The sequence below is a fragment of the Podarcis filfolensis genome, assembly GCF_964270895.1.
Source record: "Podarcis filfolensis genome assembly, chromosome: 11".
NCBI lineage: Eukaryota > Metazoa > Chordata > Lepidosauria > Squamata > Lacertidae > Podarcis > Podarcis filfolensis.
In genome coordinates this window covers 25,513,533-25,537,800 of record NC_139613.1, presented here as the reverse complement: position 1 = coordinate 25,537,800, position 24,268 = coordinate 25,513,533, and the positions used below count along the sequence as shown (strand labels likewise).

Below are 24,268 nucleotides of genomic sequence, written 5' to 3'. Positions count from 1 at the left end.
TTAGTGCAGCCTTTCCCAGGCTGGTGCCCGCCAGATGTTTGGGACTGCACTTCCCATCATCCTGGGAGTTTTGTATAGTCACTATACAAAAACGCATCAGTCACTAGACAGATTTCTTTGGTTCACAGCTTGCAGTTTCCCATTGGGTGGGGAGCATGTTATAGAAGAAAAAAGTAGTGCTTTAATTCCGATATGCCCAAGCCGGTCAACGAAGTTAGGAGCAAGAGACTTTGCAAAAGCATTGCAAAGGCAACTTCCTTGAAGAGTAAAACTTGAAAGTTTGTTCCAGTTTAATTAACTGTGAAGGCTGAGCCATACAGTTCAGAGGTACAGCTAATGTAATTACTTCCTTTATCTTTCCTTTTTCCCTGGGGGAGGGGGAGAATGGATTTAAGAGGGAGAAAGTCAAATTGAAGGGGATTAAGATATAATCTTGACTTTTAAGAACAACAAAAACCCAAGACACCCAGTCATACCTGTAGTATAATAGAAATACAGGGTGGTTGTTTTTTTTTTAAAAAAAAGTTTTAAAAGGCAATTAGTTATATAGACTTGGATTCTGGGAAGTGCTGGTGGAGTTGACTTACCCACCTTCTCCTTTCCCTGAGAGCATCTGAAAAACCCTCAGGGGACCCTCCTGAATGGGGGCAGACTGTGACATTGGGGCGCTGAGATGGATACCTGGCCCACATCATTTAGGAGAGTCTCCTAACCATTTGGAGCAGCTTTTCCTGTAGGGGGTGGGAGAAAATCACAGAGAAGCACAGATGCTTCTCAGAATTCAAACAATTCTATTCAGGTTCTTTCACAGATTCCTTATATTCACACATAGATACCATGAATCTATGCCAGGTTCTCCTGAATACTGTATAGCAATTACCCTTCCAATAAGTGAAAATATACAAAATTATTCTACAGGCTTTTTTATCTGTTGTTCAAGCAGCAGTTGTTTCCATTTTGGGCTGTGTGCTGCCCATGAAGATCTTGGTTCTGATAAATGTGATGTTTACTAGACTTTTTTATAGACCAGCACGGTCAATTTATGAACTCCTTCCATTCCTTCAGTGCACATGACCTTTGTTTAGGGAGATATGAGACAGGTTTTAGTAAAGGCTGGTCGATGTCAACTAGGGCTGTCCATGTTTTTATAAGTGGGTATGCTTCTGAAATGATAGAAAGGCATTTCTTCTCTTCCTTCTTCTACTCCTTGCAAGATGTGAAGTTGTCTGCAGTAGTTACAAGTCCTGGTATGACAGTTGACAAAGCGGGATGTCCCGCAGAGGACCCTAAGGTCCATGAATAATAATAGCTTAAAGGTCCCGGGCCCTAAGGAAGCCAGACTATCCTCCACCAGGGCCAGAGCTTTTTCAGTGTTGGCTCCGACCTGGTGGAATTCTCTGTCCCATGAGACTAGGGCCCTGCAGGACTTGATCTCCTTCCGCAGGGCCTGTAAGACAGAGCTATTCCACCTGGCCTTCAATTTGAATTAGCCTGATCCTCTATTCCCTTTTCCCTTTCCTCTTCTATGAAGAAACCCTTTCTGGGACCCCATATTTACATTCTTCCCTGGTCTCCTTGCTGGCCCTAGTAGGAGCAACTTGGCCAGTTAGCCCTGGGGATCATTTGATGTCTACTAACCGGGTTCCCACCCCCCCAATGACCCCTGAATTTTTGAATTTTATTGATATTGATGCTGCATTTTATGTTGTATTTTATGCTGTTTTTAAGTTGCATTTTAATCAATGTTTTATATTTGCTGTTAGGTGCCCTGAGCCCGGTTTTTAAACTGGGAAGGAAGGAAGGAAGGAAAATAAATAAATAAACAAAGGAAAGAAAGAAAGAGAGAAAGAAAGAAAGAAAGAAAGAGAAAGAAAGAGGGAGGGAGGTTTTGGGCCCAGTGGAGCTCTTAAAAGCTTCTAACAGTCTTAGTTTAAACACACACACTTTTAGGAGGGGGGAATGACTGTTTCCCTGGTAACAAGGGAGCCAACTCCTAGCGACTGAGGTTCCTTTGCCCCCCTCAATAAAATATTTGAGGGGGTCAAGCCCTCCCAAAGTCGGTGGGCATTGCCATTCAAATGGTGCATGTGTTGCATCTTGTGAGCAATGATCCCCATATTTTATCAAGTCAGGATACCTGCCTGGTAGTAAGCAGAACTCAACTGCCCTGCATATGTACCTGGCGTACCTGCAAGACCCCACTCTATTCCTGTATTTAAAAAAAAAACAACCTTTTTTATAATAGTGAATTTTATATTTGCTGGTGAATGACAATGTAATGATGATGACAGTGTCAGGGAAGGGCTGTAACTTGGTGGTTGCACATCTGCTTTGGTGCAGAAGCTCCCAGGTTCAATCCCTGATGCCTCTTGGTAGGGTTGGGAAAAACCCCTCTCTGAAACCCTGGAGAGACGCATCTAGTTATTGCAGACAGGCAGTATTGACCTAGATGGACCAATAATCTTGATGGTGTATAGTAGCATCCTATGTCATCGGACTGCCACTGTTACTTGTAAGAAATTGTTTCTGGCCATAGCTCATAAATACAGCAATGGATATTGAGGTCTTCAGGATAATTGGTGAAATTTTATTTTCTATCTACAAAGAGGAAAGTACACAAGAAGGGCGCTTGTGGAGGGCAAGTTGTTTTTAACTGTTAGTTCTAAATACTAAATTAGAACATTAGTTTTAACTAATTGCAAAATAAGAATAATTGAAAAATGCATCTTCTGTTAACTCCTTTGTACCCCCACACATGAAATGGGGACAGTGACAACCTCTTACAAGGACTCTCTTCACACCTCCATTTCTCTTTCTTGTTATCTTAGAGAGATTACATAGCACATTTAAACAATATTCGGCACTAAACTGAACCACAGCACTTGGAACCCTATTAACATGATGAGACAGTTTTATGTACATCACACGTCAGACCCTATCAAGAAACGTAGTTATCGTGGCTTGATAAAAGATACTATACCTTGTTGAACTCATTCTAAAAACAACACCAGTGAAGTTGCACTTCAGCTTTTAAAATGACCTTGGTTGATGCATCTTAATAAAGACCATTGGACTTCACGCATGCGTGATTTATGTTGGGCCCAATCCACCAAATTGCTTTCCTGTAAAAGCCCCATTAAAATGAAGAGGGGAAAGAAAGCACAAGGGCTCTTGTAACATACTAGCTATGGTTGTGTTGCACATCATTGTATATCCACCGCGTGCTTACTGGAGTATTACGCATAGAAATATTTTGCTTAGTGCAAGGTACTGTTGGTTTCTAGGCATGTAAACATATCTGAAACGGGAGTAGGGGGTAGTGCCTAATGATTTTGGGAACGTTTATCCCTAGGCAGGAGAAAGTGATAATATCCCTCTGTGCTCTTTGAAGGAGAGGGCCTTGTGGGGTGACTCTCTGCTAGATGAATAGTTAATGCTGGCTGAGTGATGGGAGTTGTAGACCAAAACATCAGCAGGGCAGCAGGTTGGGTAAAGGTTTGCCAAATTATTTCAGAAGAACATTAGCAGGCAAACATATAGGGCACTCTTGTCAGTGTGATTAAGAACACAGGGTGGCTGACCTGAGAAGTGTTCAAGAACAAACATAAATCACAATTGTAACAAGCATTCTTGAAAGCAGAATGTGGAAACCTAATGGTAAAACAACACAAACAAAAACTTTTGAGAAAAAATTGATCATATTATTATGAGCTTGGCTATGATGAGAAAAACTAGGATAAAGAGGGGAGACAAAACATTCTGCAAGAAGGAGGAAAATGAATTTGGCCACATATCGCACAATAGACTATGTGCACAAATCTGAAAGGAGGGTTTTATAATTTAATATTTTGCTGGTATTTAGCACCTGCATGCATTCGTCACATATTGTGGTGCAGCTAATATATGTTCGGAAATGTGGAACATGGAATGCTTCATAATTTTTGGTCCTGCTCCAAAATAATGACATTTTGGTGGACTATAATAAATGAGATCAAACTTATAACATGGTATGGTTTTCCGATAAGCTCATTAATTATACTATTTAGATATGTCAAGGATCTAGTTTTCCCAGTGGACATGAAATTGGTAACGGATTTGCTAACAACCAGATGCTTATGTAGCAATATGGTATTACTGGAGAAAATATGCTTAGACTTACAATTGAAAACTGGACGGTAACAATATGGAAAGGTTGTATCTATGGTAAAATTCACTAATATTGTGTGAGGGAAGGCAGACAACTTGATCATTTAATTTATTGAAAAGTATAGCAGCTTTGTCATGCATTGGTATTATAAGAGTCAAGAGAATATTTGACCATAAGTATTATTGGAAACTATTTAAATAATAATTGGTACATTTATTTTGTGTGTGTGTGTGTGTGTGTGTGTGTGTGAGAGAGAGAGAGAGAGAGAGAGAGAGAGAGAGAGAGAGAGAATGCTGCTAATTCTGTTATGTATTTTTTATGTGGTGAAAATATTTTTCTCAAAGATTTGAAGCATTATGAATATTAAAAGTGTTTGATAAAATGTTGCCTTCTATTCCAAACAGGAATGCTTCCGTTCCGGGTTCCAGCCAGCCATGCCCCTATTCCGGATACCAGAAGCCAATAGAAGCTCAAGTCAGTCAAGTAAGTCACTCCCTCTCTTTGTCTTTTACAACTGAGTCTCAACCATCTGCAGCTGCAGAGCATGGCCAATTCTCATTGGGCCTTTTCTGGGGCTAAGGGTAGATTATGGTTTTCACCTTTTTATTTAAATATTTGTTGTATTTCTTCAAACTTCAGAGTTTCCCTCAGCGTGCCATTGCCCCCTCCCCTTTCTCAGTGGCCCTGTTTTGGCTCTGATTCTGTTGGCACTCACCACCTGAGTTTGCTATTAGAGGGAGCGAGAACAACATTATCCCCATTTAGTACTGGCAAAACCTTTCATTCCATATTCTGAAAAGATACTTTTCGGTATTCTAGAGAGATTGCAAATGCAGAACCCTCTACTTTAAGAATGCAACTACATAAACAGAAACTGAGAATGGAAAAGGAATTATTTATTCACAATAATTGCTTAGAATGATTTCAGGAAGCTTTTTTTTTAATACATCAGAATTCACAAAACAAAGCAGATAGCACTGTTTCCAAATTAGACACCAGATTCCTTTCCACACCTTGTAAGTGATATATTTTGGGACACCAGCTACTACAGAGCCAGAACATTTGTGCAGTCATTTTCCAAGCTGGCTCTGGAAAACTTTACATTCATTTCATCTCCTTGCCTTTTTCTCTCTCAGAATCTTTTTGCTTTCTTCCCTTCGTCTCTTATTAACTGGGTTTCGAGGATCATAAATTTCAAAAGTATCTTCATCTTGCACACTTGCATCTTTCACTTTTCTGGTTTTATCTTCAAAATGGAGCACGTGTGACATCCTGTTAAGAAAAAAGATAAGCACTCATTTTGTTGGCCAGGCTAAACTTAAATGTTTTGTAACCTGCTTTTTGATGGGAAAATAAACAAACATAGGAAAAATCTTATAATAAGAAGCAGTAAACAATTTGCACATTTATACCTTAGATATAATGAAACTGTTAATTTCCACATGTAAAAAGAGCATGATTTTATAAATAAGTGGGTTTGGGGGGAAAACATATTCCTAGCAATGAAAAAGATAATCGGCTAATGTTAATAAGCATTAGCAGAGATGTTGCCTTAGAGATACTCAAATTATTTTTTCCGGGAAGTTTCCGTCAAAATAATAATGTGCGTAGTTTACCATTTTATACTTTTTATTTTGATACTTTCCCTGTTTTTTGCCCAATAAGCAGCCATAGTACAAAACAAAACCCATTTTTTATTGTTGTATATTAACATAGTAGATGATAAGACATTCATATTGATTTGCAATGTGTCTACTTTAAGCATGACTAAGTCTGGATGCAGCCCAAACTACAAATTTATACACCATTTTTATTTTTTTTTTTAAAAAAGCAAAAATAGTGACATCCTTTTTATCAGCTTGGAATGTTTATCAACTTTCCTATTAATCACACTGTACTTTCCTAAGAATTATGTGTTCGGTATGGGTGGTGCAATAAAAAGGATGAACTCTATAGGAGCCTTTTTATAATCAGTCTGACTGCATCATAAGCCAAGTTTGTTATAAAGATGCATTTCATTCTATGATTAAGCATAGACATTGTTTCTTCAGACAATTCTTTCTTTCTTGCATTATTTATCTGTCTTTACCAAGTTTGTATTAACTCCAGTTAATTAAATTTCCAATGATAATGGAGACTATCAACATGGGTGGGAGTCTTAACTATCATGTTTGGCTCCAAATGGCAGGAAAGTCTGGAATGGCTCAACCTATCAACTCTGACCTTGTTAGTAGGTGAAACTCAGAGCAGAATGTTCCATTCTGTTACCCCACTGAAGAGGATACTTCTCCCCTTCCACTTTCTTGCTAATGACAGATCTAAGAATGGTAGGGTTCCCCTCACACCTACTGAGAAATCAAGGACTTTCCCACATCACAACATGTTGAACTGAATGTAGCTTTACTTAATGCCTTAAGGAGTACCGTATTTTTCGCTCCATAGGACGCACTTTTTCCCTCTTAAAAACTAAGGGGGAAAGTCTGTGCGTCTTATGGAGCGAATGCAGGGGGGAGGCAGGCAGGAAAAGCCCCCAAGAGCCACACACAAGCTTTGCACGGCTCTTGAGGGCTTTTCCCCAGGAGGGAGAAGGGACCGGCACTTCCCGACCTGTTCTGGGGGCTGGGGTCGGGGGAAGCTCGGGCTTCCCCCGCCCCCAGCCCTGCAAGCTCCGGAAGTGGAGGCAAGACTGTGCGCAACCTTGCTGCCACTCCTGGACCTGTTCTGGGGCCTGGAGAAGCTTGGGCTTCCCCTACCCCCAGCCCCGCAGGCTCCGGGAGCAGAGGCAAGGTTGCCTGAAACCCCCTGAGCGCAGGGGCAGTTCGCGCTGCCCTCTGGGGGTTTCAGGCAGCTATCCTCAAGCCTTCAGAGCGCAGCGGGAGTTCTTGCTGCGCTCGGAAGGCTTGCGGATAGCCGCCTGGAGAGTGAGAGGGGTCGGTGCACACTGATCCCTCTTGCTCTCCAGGCTTTGCTTTGCTGGAGAGGCGCTGCACAGTTTTCCCTCTCTGCACAGTGCCCCTTCAGCGAAGTGGGAGGAGAAATGGAAGGGGCTCCGTTTCTCCTGCCGCTTCGCTGAAGGGGCGCTGAGCAGAGCGGGGGAGAATTTTTTTCCCCTGTTCTCCCCCTCCTATGGTCCGGTGCGTCCTATAGAGCGAAGAATACGGTAATACTTTTCACTGAAGCTGTAAGCTTCATATGAAAAACTCACTTTATTTCTACCTTCTTTGAGAGTCACCCCCCCCCAAGTTCCTTTTCAACAGCTGGGTTGGTAAATAAAAAAACAGTTTTGCTTAGCGCTTTAGTGTTCCCCCACTGTGCTTTTTGTTTGTTTGGAGGACTGTGGAAAAGCAGGGTACAAATGCTTGAAATAAACAAAATTAAAATCCTGTGGATCCTTAGGACTAGAATTTTACAAGCAGACTGATGTCAACTAGACCAGCCTTTACCCCAAACTACAACTCCTTTCACCCCAGTCAGTACATTAGCCCTTTCAGGGTTTGGACTCTTCTAGTGGACAAGATGTTGAGTGACAGCAGACCAGGCTCTGGGGGGCTAATGGGAATTGTAGTCCAGAACACCTAACCTAGTGGGCACCAGCTTGGAGAAGGCTTCACTAGAATATGCTTTTGACTCAAAAAATGTGATGCTACAAAACAGATATAATTTGTGATGCTGGACAGGTTTTCAGTATTGCAATGTATCGCTGGGCAAACATCATTGGTCTGGCAATTAAATCATGATGTTCAAAACCCTGCTTCCTACCACAGCACTGCAAGACGTTGGGGTGAAATTGCTGGGGCTTGCACACGAGTAGGAGAAGCATCAGGGCTGTTCAGCCAAAGGGGGTGTGTGAAGCCTCTTGCCCCCCAGCTGAGGGAGCGCTGATGCTTCTCTGGCTGATGTGAACCAGTGGCAGGTTGGAGGCTCCATAAAACTGCTTGGCTGAGGCAAGGGCAGCTGCGTGCTCCTCAGCCAAGCAGTTTAAAAAAGAGGAGGGAGGAACAAGCTGTATTGGTGCCAATGCAGCTTGTTTCTCCCTCTGTGCCAGTCTGAGGGCAGAATGGGATGGCGGCTTCACTCAGCGGTATATTGCTGGTGGAACTGCTGCCACGCCTGAATCCCTCGGCTACCGGAGCCCACTGCAGGGAGTCAAGCAGTGGCAGTTTCACCCGCAATATAGTGCCTAGCCGCCATCGCGGTCTGCCCCTCATATTGGTCCTGGGCGATGTATCGATACATTGCCCAGGCTTATTGGATAGCACTACTTTCTCCTGCATTCTTAACCAAGAACAATGAAACCATCAACTACAATAACAGGTGAAACATCCAAATACCGTATTTCTCTCTCTATAGGGGCACTTTTCCCCCTCCAAAAATTAAGAGGAAATGTGTGTGCGTCCTATGGAGCGAATGCACGCTCCTTGGCTTCAGTGATAGCAACGCGAAGCCTCCGAAGTGAAGAGGGAGCGCTCCCTCCGCGCTCCGGAGGCTACGCGTTGCTTTCACTGAAGCCTGGAGAGTGAGAGGGGTCGGTGAGCACCTGAAGTGAAGGCACAAGACAGGAGTTGATCATCATGTGAGCTGCGCACAGGTGAGCTGAAGCGAGCTGCTGCCAGTCCTGTGGAGCCTCCTTTTATTGAGACAAATATGCAAGCTAGGCAAATACATTTTGGGCTGTGACCTTTACACATCTTGGTCCCGAGATCGTGGGGTGGTACAAAGTTATTTTGGCACCTGTTTCCACCGCGTCATTTTCCCCTTGCACAGTGTATGACGAAGGAGACAAAAGGTCTCAGGGACAAAGGTTACAGACAGGACACCACCGACTACTGAGACCACAAAAGGTTAGACAGAGGGAACGAAGTTCCAACAGCCGTGGCTTGTCCGAGGGGGGGTGTACCCCGCACCCCAGGGTCACGCGTGCAGGGAGACTGTGGCTGCCTGCTGGTGGGGAAGTGTCTCCCTCCGTTCCACACTCCCCACTCCGCGATATCCCTACACGCACCGACCCCTCTCGCTCTCCAGGCTTCAGGGATAGCTGCCTGAAGCCTTTGGAGTGCAGCGGGAACTCGTGCTGCGCTCCGAAGGCTTCGGGTTCGTTTTGCTGAAGCCGGGAGAGCAAGACTCTCCTGGCTTCAGCCAAAGGAACCCGAAGCCTTTGGAGTGCAGCGTGAGGTCCCGCTGTGCTCCAAAGGCTTCAGCCACGCGCCTGGAGACCCTTCTGTTCCTTCTCCAGCTTGGCTTGAAGGGGCGTTGCACAGTTCACCCTCTCTGCGCAGCGCCTCTCCTTCGCAGGAAAGGCGCTGCGCAGAGAGGGAGAACTGTGCAGCGCCCCTTCAGCGACGTGCGTGCCTTAACCGGGTGCAGCCTCTTCGGGCAGGGGGAGCCTTCATCCCGCTGCCCTGAAGAGGCTTGGCATGGTTATCCCAGAAGCCAGAACAGCCACACGGTATCCCAGAAGCCAGATCCCTCTTGCTGTTCTGGCTTCTGGGATTCAAAATTTTTTTTTTCTTGTTTTCCTCCCCCCCCAAACTAGGTGCGTCCTATAGAGCGAAAAATACAGTACTCTACAAGTGGTACCTCGGGTTAAGTACTTAATTCGTTCTGGAGGTCCGTTCTTAACCTGAAACTGTTCTTAACCTGAAGCACCACTTTAGCTAATGGGGCCTCCCGCAGCCATCGCGCCACCAGAGCACAATTTCTGTTCTCATCCTGAAGCAAAGTTCTTAACCCGAGGTACTATTTCTGGGTTAGCGGAGTCTGTAACCTGAAGCGTATGTAACCCGAGGTACCACTGTATACACAAAATTTGATTCCCTTCCTTGATTTTTGTTGCTTTAACTTTTGTATTCTACTCACCTGCTGCCCCTCTATGATTTTCTAATGACTATTAATGACTGCTTTTTATGCTTTTAGTATTCTGTTGTAAGGCACTCTGAGCACCTTTTCTGAGGCAGGAAAAGAGCCTATGCATTTAAAAGTAATTTTCAAAGACATCTTCAGAGCTTCGCAGTCAGCGGAAAGTCCTACTTTGAGCAATGAGACTTTCTCCCAAGCAGCTGTGTGTTAGTAAATAAGGCAGTAAGGAAGAACATGCAATAGGTAATGGAACAATTAACATATATGACAGCTCTGTGATCACATACATCCCTTGTTTTATCTGAAAGCAAAAGTACACTACAAATGATTACAAAAATAGTTCCATCTGTTTTTCTTTCATCCTTCTTGAAAGGAGGGAGAGGGAAGGGATTTGAGCAACAGACCAGTTGTGATTCCCAGCACAAATTCCTGTGCCGTGTGCCTCCATAAATCACTAATTGTAGTGAACTGAAAGCATGCTGAAATTTTACAGTCTCCTATGAGAATACATATCCAGACTTGTTATAGAGTTGTTTCCAGTATATAATGCCCTGATATTTTAAAATATTGATTGTTGGAGGATGAACAATTTTAGTACTGTGTGTTGATTTACTGCTTCTAGCTATTTTATGGCAACTTTGCATTTTTAGCTTGTAACTTAAAGATACTTTGATGTAAAAACTGTTAAGTTAAACAAATAAATTAATGAACAAACACACCAGCATTCTAAGCATTTGTTTCATCAATCACATCCAGCATTCAGCACTATTTCTTTTCTTATACTATGTTTGGTCTAGTGTAGCTATCACATAACAAAAACACCGGTTGTCAAATACTCCTCTGGTCCCAGGGGGTGCAATGTCGCAAGGAACAAAATTAACTGAGGGAGGACTTGGCTACCTCTCTCCTCTTTGGTTATAATATGGGGGAAAGTTCCACATTCTGCCTCCTAACCTAATCCAGGGGCCTCCTCATCAAATCCAGGGGCTAGAGAGATGGAAATGTACATACCTTCTGCAGCAGATGCCTGGGCTTCATGTTTTGGGATTCTTGCCTTAAATTAAACTGATCTAATACATCAAAGATTAGTTCAGAATGAAAGCAGGCGTCTAATACTGATTTAATTCTCTGTGACCACATGGGGGAAGATAAAGTAGTCTAATGATGGCATCTTAAGTTTTTTAAATGGACTATTTAAAATAAAAACAGTCATAAAAGCCTTTCTGAATAATAATAAAAAATGTTTTCACCACCACCACTGAAAAGTAGGTTTGCAGCTCTTCCTAGGTGCCACCAGTGAAAAGGCTATGCTCTTTGTAACTGCCAATTGGATAGCTGCTAATGACAGGTCAGGGAGCAGTGCCACTTATATCAGTCTCAAGACTTGAGAGGCTCTGTGTAGCCACCTATGGTCTTAAGATAGTGCTGGACCATTTTGGGTAGATGGACCATTGAAATAAGCTCCAAATGCTTAAATGAAGGAGAACTGAAACAGGTAGTTTACCTGACAGTTAGAAAGAAAGATCAGAATCACAGAGGCAGAAGGAGCAGACGATGGGAGGGAGCAGACATAATAGGGGAGCAAAGCAACAATTTATTCCAGTGGGTCAGAGTAATCAGCACAAGTGGTGAAACTCCATGCTGTCTACATTGACTATAGGTGGAGGTTGATGGTTCTCAACTTACTATCCAAAACACAGACAATGAGAGCAGACAGGATGAGTTATATTGTCAGTTAATTTTGTAACCAATTCTGCCTTATACTTTGAGAATGACTGTTGTAGACTATCCCTTCCTTTATACTCTCAAGTATATAGAGACTGGTTGCTGAAGGCTTCAGAGGAATCAGTGATGGATATAACTACCAAATGCTTTGGCTCTGGTCACCCTCAGCATATTCATGACCTCAGCTTGCACTCTCTTGCTAATGCTCTTCTGGGCTCTGGCTGAACATTAAACACACATGGATGACAGCACAGAATCCAGTGCAGTCTTGCATTTCCGAGGCCTTGCAGCAGACCTGACCTTTTTAAGGGGCGTTAATTAGATGCCCTCCATCCTCCAACTTTGAAATATTTTAGAAAAGACATCAACAAAGCCCTGAAATTTCAGAAGAACCCTGTTTCCAGTCACCAAGACAAGCTAGTCTGAGCATTTGAGAGAAATGGGTGCTAACACAATCATATTGCTAGGAGGAGGCAGACCCTTAGCCAACAGATTGCTCTAATGAAACTACAAAGGTTGTCTACAACTGAAGAACAAAAGTTTTGACCATTCTATTTTGTATGTCCCCAAAGTATATTGAAGTAGAAGGCACAACCGCAAGTGCTGCCTTAACAAACGGATGCATGCACAAAGCAAAGGCTGGTTACAAATATGTACAATGCCAGGATAAACATCATAGGCTGAAGAGATAGTGAAGAAAACCTACAAATCACTTCCATATTTAAAATCAAATTAGTTTAGAATGATTAATCATATTGCAAAGCACACCAAAGACATGACTATTGTAAATAATCACCACTGTATTTTATATGGTATGTCGGGTTCACCCTTTCAGTATAGCTGAAAGAGGAAACAGCTGGCTTTTTAAACTTTCTGACAGCTGTTGCAGTGACTTCCAAAAATACATTAAAAGAATTTCCAAGCTTTGACTTTCAAAGCTTTATTTGTAAGGTAGAGCTTAACTATGTCACAGAGACCTTTATTTGTTTCGCTGCTAATGTTCCATCTCTACAATGTGTATTGTTAAGTAATGAATTACTTTCATTAAAAACTCCGAACATTACACCCAGATTCTACACATCTTGGAACCAAGTCCCCATGATTTCCGAGAAATCTGTTTCCCAGCTTGCAAAGGGTGGCTATCTAGAACCCTAAGTCTAGGAAGGGAACTTACTACAAATGATGCATAAATTGAAGTGTGTCTGTTTCCTATGCCCAAGACAGTTTTAAAAACCTGGATGAATTTAAAGCTGGTTGGCATATCTGCTGCATGTGTGTCGCAGTGCACCAGGTGCCATGGGGATCTACCGGTAATCAGAAGCCTTATGAACTAGGCAATGTTCCTTCCTGCCACACTAGCAGGGCTAACTGGTCAGAGGAGGGAACTTGAGACCAGCCTTTCCCAGCCTGGCGGTCTTCAGATGTTTTGAACTACAAATCCCAGCAGTCCAAGTCAGTATGGTCAATGGGCAGGAATGATGGCAAATGTCAGTCCAAAACTTCTGCAGGACACCAGGTTGGGGGAGGTTGCTCCAGGCGCTTGCCATCCCTTGACCAAGTCATTGTGTTTGGCATTGTGACATGTGTGAGGGAGCAACAGAAATGTGCTCTTTGCTTTATAGTGCTCTCAATCTGCCATCTCAAAAAGGGCAATAAAAGCAGGAAAAGTATGCCTTTAAACCTTGGAACATTCCAGAAAAGGCTGTGAATCACTGTATTTGAAAAGTCAGGACCGCAAAAAACGACAGAGAGAAAATGTTGCAACACTTCTCCCCCATTTGCCCCAGAACTGCAGTGCACAAAGCAGGCAGGCAGACAAAACAGATGAGTGAATCCACCGATCAAAGCAACGAAGGTCTCCTTCCCCAGGAAAAGAAGTGTTAGCTGTTCTGGAAGAATGAACTCACTGGCACTCTTTTCATTTCCAGCAGAGTAGCGGGTGGCACAGGAAGAGGAGAGACAGATGAGAAGCAGAGGAGACCAAGAAGACAAATAAATTGCAGAAGAAGTTTAAAGAATGGAAAGGGGAAGAGAGACAGAAAGGAAATGACCAAACAGAAAATAAAAATGGGAATATTTCTGATCCTAAGCTATGTTAGACATGTTTAAATCCACTGAAATTGGTTCAGATGTGCCCAACTCTGCACCATGCAGAAAGTTAGCAACATCAGGAGAGAAAGAGAACCACTATGAATTACCAGTGAATGGTTAGTCAAAATTGCACCCTTTGCTTCGATCCGATTAGCCTATTCTGTGCACATTAGAAAAACAACTATGATTTGTTTCTGCTGAATAAATTAGTAGGTTAGGAGTAAACTAAAAACTACACTGAATGAGACTGCTGCTACTTGGGTGCTTCAAAGCACAGCTGCTTCATATAGAAGAGGAATTCAAGTTGTTGGCTTTCCTGCTGGATGGTTTGACTGAAATTTTGAAATCGCGATCCTTGCTTGCCACTTAGTGGAGAGCTCATAGGATCAGGCCCAGAAAGCACTAGGCTTTCTAACATTGCACATCTACTGCCAGTGCACACCACACCCTCCTTTCCATTTCATTTGACCTCCTAAAGCGCACCTCCTGTAAAAGCCTCAGCAAAATTAAAGAAAGCTCTGCAATGACAGTACTTGGTGGATTGCAATTGTAATCTCCAAGTGCAAGCCCTGCAAATCTTAAAGTGTACTTTAAAAGCCTAGTGGGAGTATTTAATCAATCACAAGAGAGGGAGACTTTGGTACAAAACCAAAACTGTGATAAAACGGCTAATTAGTAGATGCAGTGGAAGAAAGATGGATGTACTGTCTCTAAATTCCAAACAATAAAACTAATTACTGGAGAGAATGCATAAACAATCTCTCAGGGCCTAAATTTGGTCCCCCACAAGGTAACAAATCTCCTTAACTCTGAAGCAATGGAAGTGGATAAATACATTCCTGATTTACAAATGTACTCAAATACTGCACTGTATACTAAAAGGGAGGTAGCAGGTATCACAGCCTCTAGACAGAACAACCTCTTCATTGTCACCTAGCAGACAACATCAAAGGAGATGCAAGATTTCATTGCTGGAAGGAAGAACTAACAACTCACCACTGGTTCTTGTTTGGTGGTTTGTTTAGCTAGGTTCTAGAGCACTTGTGTCACTGTTGTTATTTTAATAGATTTCTTACATGTCACAATTTTAAATTTAAGAATTCACCACTGGAAAAATAGGGTGGGTCCTAATGTCTGTCTGTCTGTCTATTTCAGGTGTCAAAGGCCCAGGTAAAGAGACACGTCTTCAGCATATACTAAAAACTATGCAATGAAGATGCCAGATGCCCCTCTGTGGGAAGGGAACTCCACAGCTTAGGGCTGCCACTGGGAAGCAGGAAGTATTTCACAAATCTGTGCCTAAAACGCTTAAAACTTTAAACACTAATGTGAACACCTTGAACTCGGTGGGCCAGGAAATGAACCGGCAACTAGTGCAGCTGTTATAAAGTAGGAGTTACGTAAGTTAAAAATGGAAGCCCAGCCAGGAGTCAGCATGTAAGCTGAGTGTGGGGAAATTCAAGCTTGCCTGGAAGGTTTCCGCTTCCTTAAAAAACTGTCTCACACAAGCCAGCATCAGAAAGCAAGGATTGCCAGCTGACCTTCCCTGAAGAGCACCAGAGGATCATCTTTAGAGTGTTAATGTGAGAGGGAAAGCAAATCAACAAAGGTTGCCAACCAAGAAGAGTGATCATGACTGGGTGCTTAACATGAGGCTCAGCACAAACAACCAGGCATTTTGCACCCTTACATTGCCCAGTTAACTAGTGACCACTTGGTCACTTATTCCCTTTGAGCCAAAAGTGTTTGGACTTTGAGCAAACATTTCAAGCCTCTGGAACACTGAACACAAGCAGTGGCGTAGCGTGGGTTGTCAGCACCCGGGGCAAGGCAAGTAATTTGCGCCCCCTAACCCGGGGCAAGGCAAGTAATTTGCGCCCTCTAACCCCTAACTTGCCGACGCTGCCAGCTTCTTCTTGCTGCTGCCTGGTCTGGTCTGGTGTGGTTCTCTCCTGCGCTCAGCGCTGCGCTGGGCGGCCGCTGCACTGTCCCTCCCCCAGATAGTCCCTCGCTCTCTCTCCGCACCGCACGCCTGGCACCCACCCCCTCCACAATGGGCAGCGATCTGGCGGCTCGGCTCGGATTCGCACAGCCAGCACTGCAGTGAGAGAGAGTGAGCGAGCCAGGTAGGGGCAGAGAGCTGCGAGTGCGAGCGCACCCCCCCAAATGTTGCGCCCGGTGTGGCCGGCCCCCCCTGCACCCCCCACGTTACGCCACTGAACACAAGTTCAGTGGTTACACTTTCCTGCCTTCTTCCTGTTTGGCCAGGGCTCCTAAGTTAATAATAATAATAATAATAATAATAATAATAATAATAATAATAATATTTATATGCCACTATCTGGCTGGGTTTCCAGTAACACACACACACATGCACGCACAATTCTACAGATAAGGGCCAAAGTGTAGTGTCCCTCCTTTCAAATCTGCTCTCATTATTATGGGATCTTTACGTTTAATTCTAGGTTAGTTTCTATAGGAAACTAAAAGTAACACATACATAGCCTGTCTGTAAAGCACAAATGAACATCTTAACCAGGAAGGTGTGGCCAGTGGAATTCACAGGTGGCCTTCTTCAGCCTCTACTACAGGGGAACAGAACCACCAATTAAGTTGATCAAAGCCTTTCTTGACAGGAAGGGCCACTTTGAGAGGTGAATAAAGCTTTGAAGGTTACATTTCTATAAGAGGGATGGGGAGTTAGATTATTTTGGAGAGCCCGACTTGTAATTTGCATGATACAATGACCATTTTGAAATTTAATGAACTAGCTTGGTTAATTAGAATAGAATGGAATGTACTTACAGTGAAACCCCATAGATACAGGTATACGATTACAAGGCTCATTTCTGGTACAGTAACTGACTTTAATTTTGTGTCTGACCAGAGCAAAGGAACGGGCCAGACCTGGCAGCAGAATATGTGCTCTTACTACAGTGGTTCTTTTCCCTCTTGGCCACAATTTCAGGGGAAAAAATGCTTGCGCCACACCAAATTTTTAATTGATAAGAAATACACTGGAAAACAAAAAGAAATAACTCCTAGCAATACTTGATTTATAGCACAGAACACAACTACTTTATAATATGATCATGGAACATCCAGACAGTATAACACAATACAACTACGTAAGAACATGAGTCATTCCCATAATTTAATTATAAATGAGCATCTTGCATACGCACCTTAATTATGTATACAAACTCAATGACAGGCGTGAGCTTGTTTTTGCTGGGTAATCTCATTTATATTAGGTCTAATTTGAGACAAAAAACCTCTCATCTCCTCATTAACACAAAGAAGCCTTTCTGTTTTCTGATCTTTCTTATTTGTCAGAGTTGGAAAATCCCTGTTCACAACAATATGTCATGGAGAACTATAGAAGAATAGCCAATGCTCTTTAAGAGAGTCGTGGATATTGTTTCTGGTTGTATTTCCTATACATATATTACTATACCATACTATACTCCTGAAATATTTAATTTTTTTTTTATTGTCCTTGAATCTTCCTGCCACGCTTGCCATCCTCCCCTGCCACACCCTTTGAGAACCATTCTCTTACTACACGGCAGCAGCACCATCCCTTTCTGAAAGGGATGTGAAGGAGCAACAGAATTACAGGCATGAATAAAGCTGGTTTATGCTGAGCCAGACCTTTGGCCCATCCAACCTAGTATCGTCTACAATGACTGGCAGTGGCATTCCAGTGTTACAGGCTTTCCCAGCCCTACCTGGAGAGGCCGGGGATTGAACCTGAGACCTTCTGCATGCAAAGCAGATGCTCTACCACTAAGCTATGGCCCTTCCCTTTTAAATAACATTGTGATGCTCCTGCCGTGTCCAGCTGAGTTGGGCTGAGGAGCAAGCATCAGAGTGCAGCCTGACTCCTGCTCCTTGTGCACGCCTGTTCTGACGTAAACACTTGCATATATGCACACGGCTTCATTGCTACATCCAGTCACAGGCCAAAGGGCATTTAAGCAACTGAACCCCCACCCCATCATCCTCAAGCAGAAATCAGGTTGATAACTGATTTGCTTTGTAAAGGAGCTTCCACATATTTATCTCTCCCCCACCCCCAGTCTTTTAAGAGGCCCAATGTGGTCATTTTGCTCTTAAAACATTCTGAACGACTTGTCTAGTGGGATATTAATGTGTCTATGAAAAGCCAAGCTACCAGAACTCACAGCACTGACATACTGCTACTTGGAAGGGGGGGAAGCAAAACGCCGACTGGGTTTTGCAATAGCATCAGAAACACAGACATATAAAACCGTTATGATTTATGCTTCCAGTATTTCCACTGTGCAAGGCACAGACATGATGCCTTTGTTCTATTGTTTACAGGAACAGTTCACACATACACTGTATTTAAAACATTTCCCAAAACTGCTGAAGAAACATACTTCAAATGTTTTGATAAAAGAAGATTGACCAAGTGTTTCAAAAAGAGAACATACCAGTACTGCAAACGGATAGGAGACACGATAATGTGAAGGCCAGATGTCATCCCAGACAGCACAATGATGTACACAATGTTACAAAGCGGGTCTTATAAGATACAGGAACCTCCTTACTAGATCAGATCAATAATTCAATTAGTCTACAATCCTAGTTGTGGTTCGCATTCTTAAGGTATTCTGCTGACCCCAGACCTCAGAGCACGTTTTACACAGTAAGTAAAGATCAGAGTAGCTGGGGGGGCGGGCGGGGGAAACCACCCTAAATGGTACCAGAAGTATAACAGAGGAATGACTGAAAGCCTCTTCTCAAACAGACAATTATGAAGAGAGACCAAGTTCTTCAATCAAAATTTTATCTAGTGCAGTCCGCTCTGGCTTTTATGTCTGGGCTGGAAAAATCCTAGATGTCTGGGCATGGAGGTGCCTACATATGTGATGCTGGGGCCCAACGTTAGAAATTATTTCCCAAAGGATTTCTTAGAGAACACGTACATAACCACATAGGGGTTGAGTCACATTTCTTGGGCATCACAGAATTGACCTGGCACAAAGGCATGTTGCACTTTGAGGGTGCAATCTGACAAGTACTGCATTTTTCCCCCAGCCCCATCTACTCCCCATGGAAGAAACAGGAGAAATACTTGGTAATTTCTTTTCTCCTAGAGGTATTTTCTAGCCACTCAGTGGGCACTGGAAGCACCATAGCAGTGACCCAGTAAGTGGAAGTCCTCTATGGGGTAATATGGCTGATAGGAACTGGTGCAGCTATGGCATGGGCTGTGCAGTCGATACCTGGAGGGGGGGAACCTCTGGCCCTCCACATGCTGTTGGTCTTCAACTCTCATCAGCCCCAGCCAGCATGACTTAATGGTTAGTAATGATGGGAGCTGCAGTTTGGCACACCATGGATTCCTCATTAACACTCTCATTAACAATTAACACTCTGAAATATGCAGGTGCAGGTGCCTACGTAAAACAACAACGATAACTGCATATTTCCCCACAATCCCACTTTGACCATTTCTGCACACAGCGAGGAAGTTCATCTTGAGGTATAAAGCCAATAAATCTTTCATGATTACTTCAAAAGCATTAAGATTTCTAGTTTGTTCACAAACTGCTACATGTCTCTAGGTTATCTCAATGGGGTTTCAGCTTTGCATGTGCTAAGCAGACAAGCTCCAGAACCCAAATGGTCAGATGCCTGGCTCAAACAAACACACACTAAAAAATATGTAAGAGAAATGTCATTTCTTCTGAAACATGAAACTTCTCAACAGTAAAAATTACAACTCTGGCAGAAGAAGCTTTTGGACATTATGCAACACGCCCCCCCCCCCCCGGACAGGAATTAATCAATAAAGGCTTTGACCACTGTGCACAAATGTGATTAAGAAAGTTGCTTAATGCATAGTTTTAATCAACTTGAGCTGAGAACATGCAAGGGGAGAGTTAATTAGAAAAAATGACTACACTAGTGAAGCTTATCAGCTACTTATTATTTATCAGAATAACTTTCAGTAAATGGTATGACATACTGTACAAAAATCATGTTCAAATCCAGTTTGAGCTGTTTGATAAAATATATTTGGACATGAAGACCTAGGTTCCAATCTCACTTCAGATATGAATGCATTAGGTGGACTTGGGAAATCATCATCTATTTGGCCTTTTAAAAAATGTGAATAACTGGTTATTCCACAGATAAAACACTGAATGTTTCCCTGTCTATAGATTAATGTTATTGCTGTTTTATCAATCTTTTATATAAGGTGACGTAGAGGGAACCCCTAGGTTGAACCTCTATTGGAAGGAGCACCTACTCCTATTTTACTCTGCTTGCTCTTCAAGATTTTCTTCTGAGGCCCTTCTCCATGTACCTCTTCCATCAGAGATAGAAAAATCATCTAAACATTGGTCTCCAGCAAATGGGTTGAGATGCACTACTGGGCTGCAGCCTGATCTAACATGGGACACAACCAGAGCCCAACCACCATAAAAACACACGACAATTTTATATATACAGTGGTACCTCGCAAGACGAATGCCTTGTAAGATGAAAAACTCGCAAGACGAAAGAGTTTTTCGTTTTTTGAGTTGCTTCGCAAGACGAATTTCCCTATGGGCTTGCTTCGCAAGACGAAAACGTCTTGCAAGTTTGTTTCCTTTTTCTTAAAACCGTTAATACCCAGGGAATCCGTGCTTCGCAAGACGAAAAATTCGCAAGACGAAAAAACTCGCAGAACGAATTAATTTCGTCTTGCGAGGTACCACTGTATATATTTTTTAAAGTGTCCCCAAATGCATGTTTGGGCTAAAGGTGGGTCCCAAGTCTGAAAAGGCTGAAGACTACTGATCTAAAAGGACTTCCTTGTCAGTGGTGTCTGAGTTATGGAATGACCTCTCCAACAGAATGCCTACTATCATTTAGGTGTCAGAATTTTTTTTTTAATTTAACTGAGGCATTTTAATGTATGTTATTAATTTAACTAAGCAAGTCTTACTTGCTGTTTTCTTGTTTTAACACATGTTTTTATTTGTTTTATGCTGTACATGACCCAGACATCTGATATGATGAAGGGTGGTATAAAAAATATTTTAAATCAACCAAATAATAATGAAAATCATGCCTGGACAGAGCAACATAATAATAAATATAAATGAAGTAGTTAGACTGTTCTGACTTATCAGCAAGTCCAGGCTTTAGGAATAGTGCTTTTAGTGGATGATTGACAAACTGGAAAAATGTTCAGAAAGCAACTAAGAAGGCAAAAAAAAATTGAATGCCAGACTTATGAGGCAAGGACGAAGGAACTGGCTATGTTTAGTCTATAGGAAAGAAGGGAGGGGGGGAGAGAAAAGCTTAATTATACTAGTAAATAATGGTTAGATTTTTATCCATGATGAAATTCAAATAAAGTGTATTAATCAGTTTCATCAATCACCAATGTGTGCACATAGAAATGTAACTTTGTAGAAAAATTACTGGCAAAGCAGTTTGATTTATTCCTAGTTTTGCCTTATACTCTATACTCTCTAAGAAACACCAATTGCCTAGACTGGAAAAATGGCCTTTAGAGCTGGGCTCAAAATACAGAAATCAGAGTCAACCCTGTTCTACAGATAAGCATGTTGCAAAAACGATGTTCCAAGGAACCTTGAAGTGTCTCAAGAGACAGTGAATTTTTCCTTAATGATAAAATGTGAGGTCAAGGTGCCCAAGGGACAGCTTGTTCACCATTACAGATCTTTTGCTATGGTGAAGTGTAGCTTTAAGGTAACTGCAAGGGCAAAAGGGAGCCCTGCATTCTGATTGTTCCATCTGCTTGCCCACTGCATGCTGTTCTGGCGGTTCTGCAGACCCGCTCCCCCACTCCCAACCAATTTGTGAAGGGCAAGGGAGAAGATGTGGGAAAGACACCTTGCACTAGTGGGACTCAATGTGCTGGCTCCCTCTAGTGCACATACTCGCTTGAATCTGGCCCAAGTTGTTAGCAATTACATAGGGCCTTTTGAGAGTGCATTGGGATTTCCATATATCATATATACCCCGCCCTCCATGGCCAAGAACGGGCTCAGGGCGACTAACATCAAATACATTAAAATACAATTGAACAATTGATTAAAATACAGCTTAAAAATTAGAATCAGGATAAAATTAAATGACTGCCCACGAATTACAACCATAGGGGTTGGGAACCTCAAGTATTCATCAGGGTCAGCTATCCATGTTGGTTCCACATGAGCCGATAAAGGGCCAAAGAGGTAACTTACAGGGTCCCATAGAGGGGGGTCAAACTGGGCCGAGGACATCCCGTTTTCTTGTGCAAGACCTTGGCATCCATTTTGTGTGCCGTGATCTTTCACTCTGTCATGCTGTGCCCTTGTCCCAAAAAAGCACTTTTTCAGGGCTGCATAAGATCTTGCCCCCTAAAAGCATTTTTTCGGGGCAAGAGTGAGGTGCAGGTCAAGTAACTCGCCCGAGAGCGTCCGGGAAGATGTGCATCCCAGTTTTGTGTTGGGAAAAGTTGGAAGGTATGTCCTTCTGGTATCAGCCAACTAGCCACAAGAGGATTAAAATTGGAATGGAGAATTTGTAGCCCTCCATATGTTGTTGGACTATGACTCCCACCAGCCTCTGAGCAGGGGCTGAGGAGATTTGGAATCTAACAGCATCTGGAGGGCTGCTGGTTCTCCAAGTCTGGACTAAGGAAAAGACAATATGCAAAAACTGTGGGACCTCAGTTGGTCACAACAGTGACCCAAGCCAATTGCATTTGTGAGCTGTATAATAAAGGGTCTTCTTCTTAATGTTGGGTGACAGGATAAAGACATCTCTTTGGGCTACCAAACTCTCAAGGACCCAAATGCTTGCATGCTTGTGATAAACTCTTGGTATCCTATGACTCATTGTAACTTGTTATGCTTATGTCCTGTTCTTCCAAGGAATTCAGCTCAGAATGCATGGGGTCTGTTTTATTATTTGCTCATGTAATGGAGCCATCTATTTTGTTGCACTGTTTATGACTCATGTTTTGATGCCTTAGTGGGGAATTAAGATCTTAGGTTGTCACCCCATCTCCAAGATTTTGTCAGAGCTGGAAATAAATTCTTAATCTGACTTTTCATACAAAGTTTAACTTGTAATTATTATAACATTTATGAGCCCTTGGAAATTTTTATTCAAGCCAGAAGAAAGGTCCTTAGCATGTAAATGCTTTAGGAAGCATTCAAAACTCAAGCACATCTAAGTTTGGAATGCAGACATTGAACAGCCTGATGCTACATACTCAAAGACCAGCCAGGGAATGCATTTAACTATCTTGCTTCAAATATTAACTCAGGTTGTGCATGCTTTTGAAATGGCTGGAGTAATCACTTCCAGAGTGGAATATGTTTATATAACAGTCACCCAAACCAACTTAATCTGGATTTAAACAGAAAATTAAGCCCCATCATCAAAAATATTTAACCACCTAGCAGACAAGAACCAAGTCCATTGCATTAAATTGTCAAATTGGGGCAAGACTGTGCTGGATGAAAGCTGTACTCTCTCCTCAAAATGGAGAAAGAAGGAAAGTCGATATTCACAAACGGTGTGCATTATATATATATATTTCTTTACAAGAAGGCAAGAAGGATGTATTGAAACACCTTAGGAAACTCAGCCCTCCTTATGCAATGGATCCTAGGTGGAAAGAGTAGCGTGTTTTTGTTCAATGCACATTATGAGATATTATTTTCCATGTGTCGTTTGCAGAACTAGATTTTTCACCCTATGCCTACATAGATAATCACTTAAGTTTTTTGTCTCTCGTCTGGAGTTTGCTGTGTCTGAATTTTTATACTCTAGGTGTCATTAGAATTTCCAGTTTCTTTCTATTTATTCATCTAGGCTAAACATATGCAACACTGTTAGTAACACGCTACCAGTGAGATCATAGAACTGTAGCGTTCGAAGGGACCCAACCCCAATCTAGTCCGACCCCTTGCAATGCAGGAACCACAGCTGTCATTATGACTGGTGGTGTGTTTGTGTGGAGAAAGAGAGAGATCTGTGGGAGTAGAGGAGAGACACAATGGTCTGAGTGGTGGTGACATATGGCAGAGTCTTCTCTGTAGTGGCCTCCATGTTATGGGATTACCTCCCCTCTGAGGTGCAGCTGGCATCATCAAGATGCACTTCTTTACCTAGGCTTTTGTTTGAATTGATATGTTTCCTCCTTCTGCACTGCTGTGCATTACTGCTCTCCTGTTCTATTACTCTGATATTGGTTGTTTTTGTGATTTTTAATTTTATTTTAGTAACCCTATCGCACATTGTACTTAATTTAACTTAATTTAACTGTGATCTTTCTATAACCCAGACTGGGACCATTTGGTGAAGGGCGGGCTGTAAGTCCAAACAATAGGGAAATAAACATTTTTCTTTAAGTCTTTGTGATAGATGTGACATCCCTATTGATGGAAGCAGAGTCACTTGATA

The 24,268-nt window shown here is 42.5% G+C and overlaps 1 protein-coding gene and 1 long non-coding RNA gene across 4 annotated transcripts in view; one reads left to right on the top strand and one right to left on the bottom strand.

The window, feature by feature from the left end:
• LOC310744701 overlaps positions 1-17,281 on the top strand; it is a 41,696-nt gene extending 24,415 nt beyond the window's left edge. The window contains exons 4-7 of one of the 2 annotated variants that reach the window (XR_014539676.1): positions 4,552-4,630; positions 13,657-13,935; positions 14,975-15,492; positions 17,156-17,281. This is a non-coding gene — a long non-coding RNA (uncharacterized lncRNA). Of the gene's footprint in view, positions 1-4,267; positions 4,631-13,656; positions 13,936-14,974; positions 15,493-17,155 lie in introns of those variants that run through there. The other variant, XR_014539677.1, reaches the window with a different exon arrangement.
• The window catches only part of CWC27 (CWC27 spliceosome associated cyclophilin), a 121,485-nt gene continuing 102,239 nt past the window's right edge, over positions 5,023-24,268 (bottom strand). The window contains exon 14 of one of the 2 annotated variants that reach the window (XM_083576199.1): positions 5,023-5,419. In XM_083576199.1, coding sequence (XP_083432325.1) covers positions 5,257-5,419 — 163 coding nt within the window. In that variant the 3' untranslated portion in view covers positions 5,023-5,256. Of the gene's footprint in view, positions 5,420-16,701; positions 16,837-24,268 lie in introns of those variants that run through there. The other variant, XM_083576200.1, reaches the window with a different exon arrangement.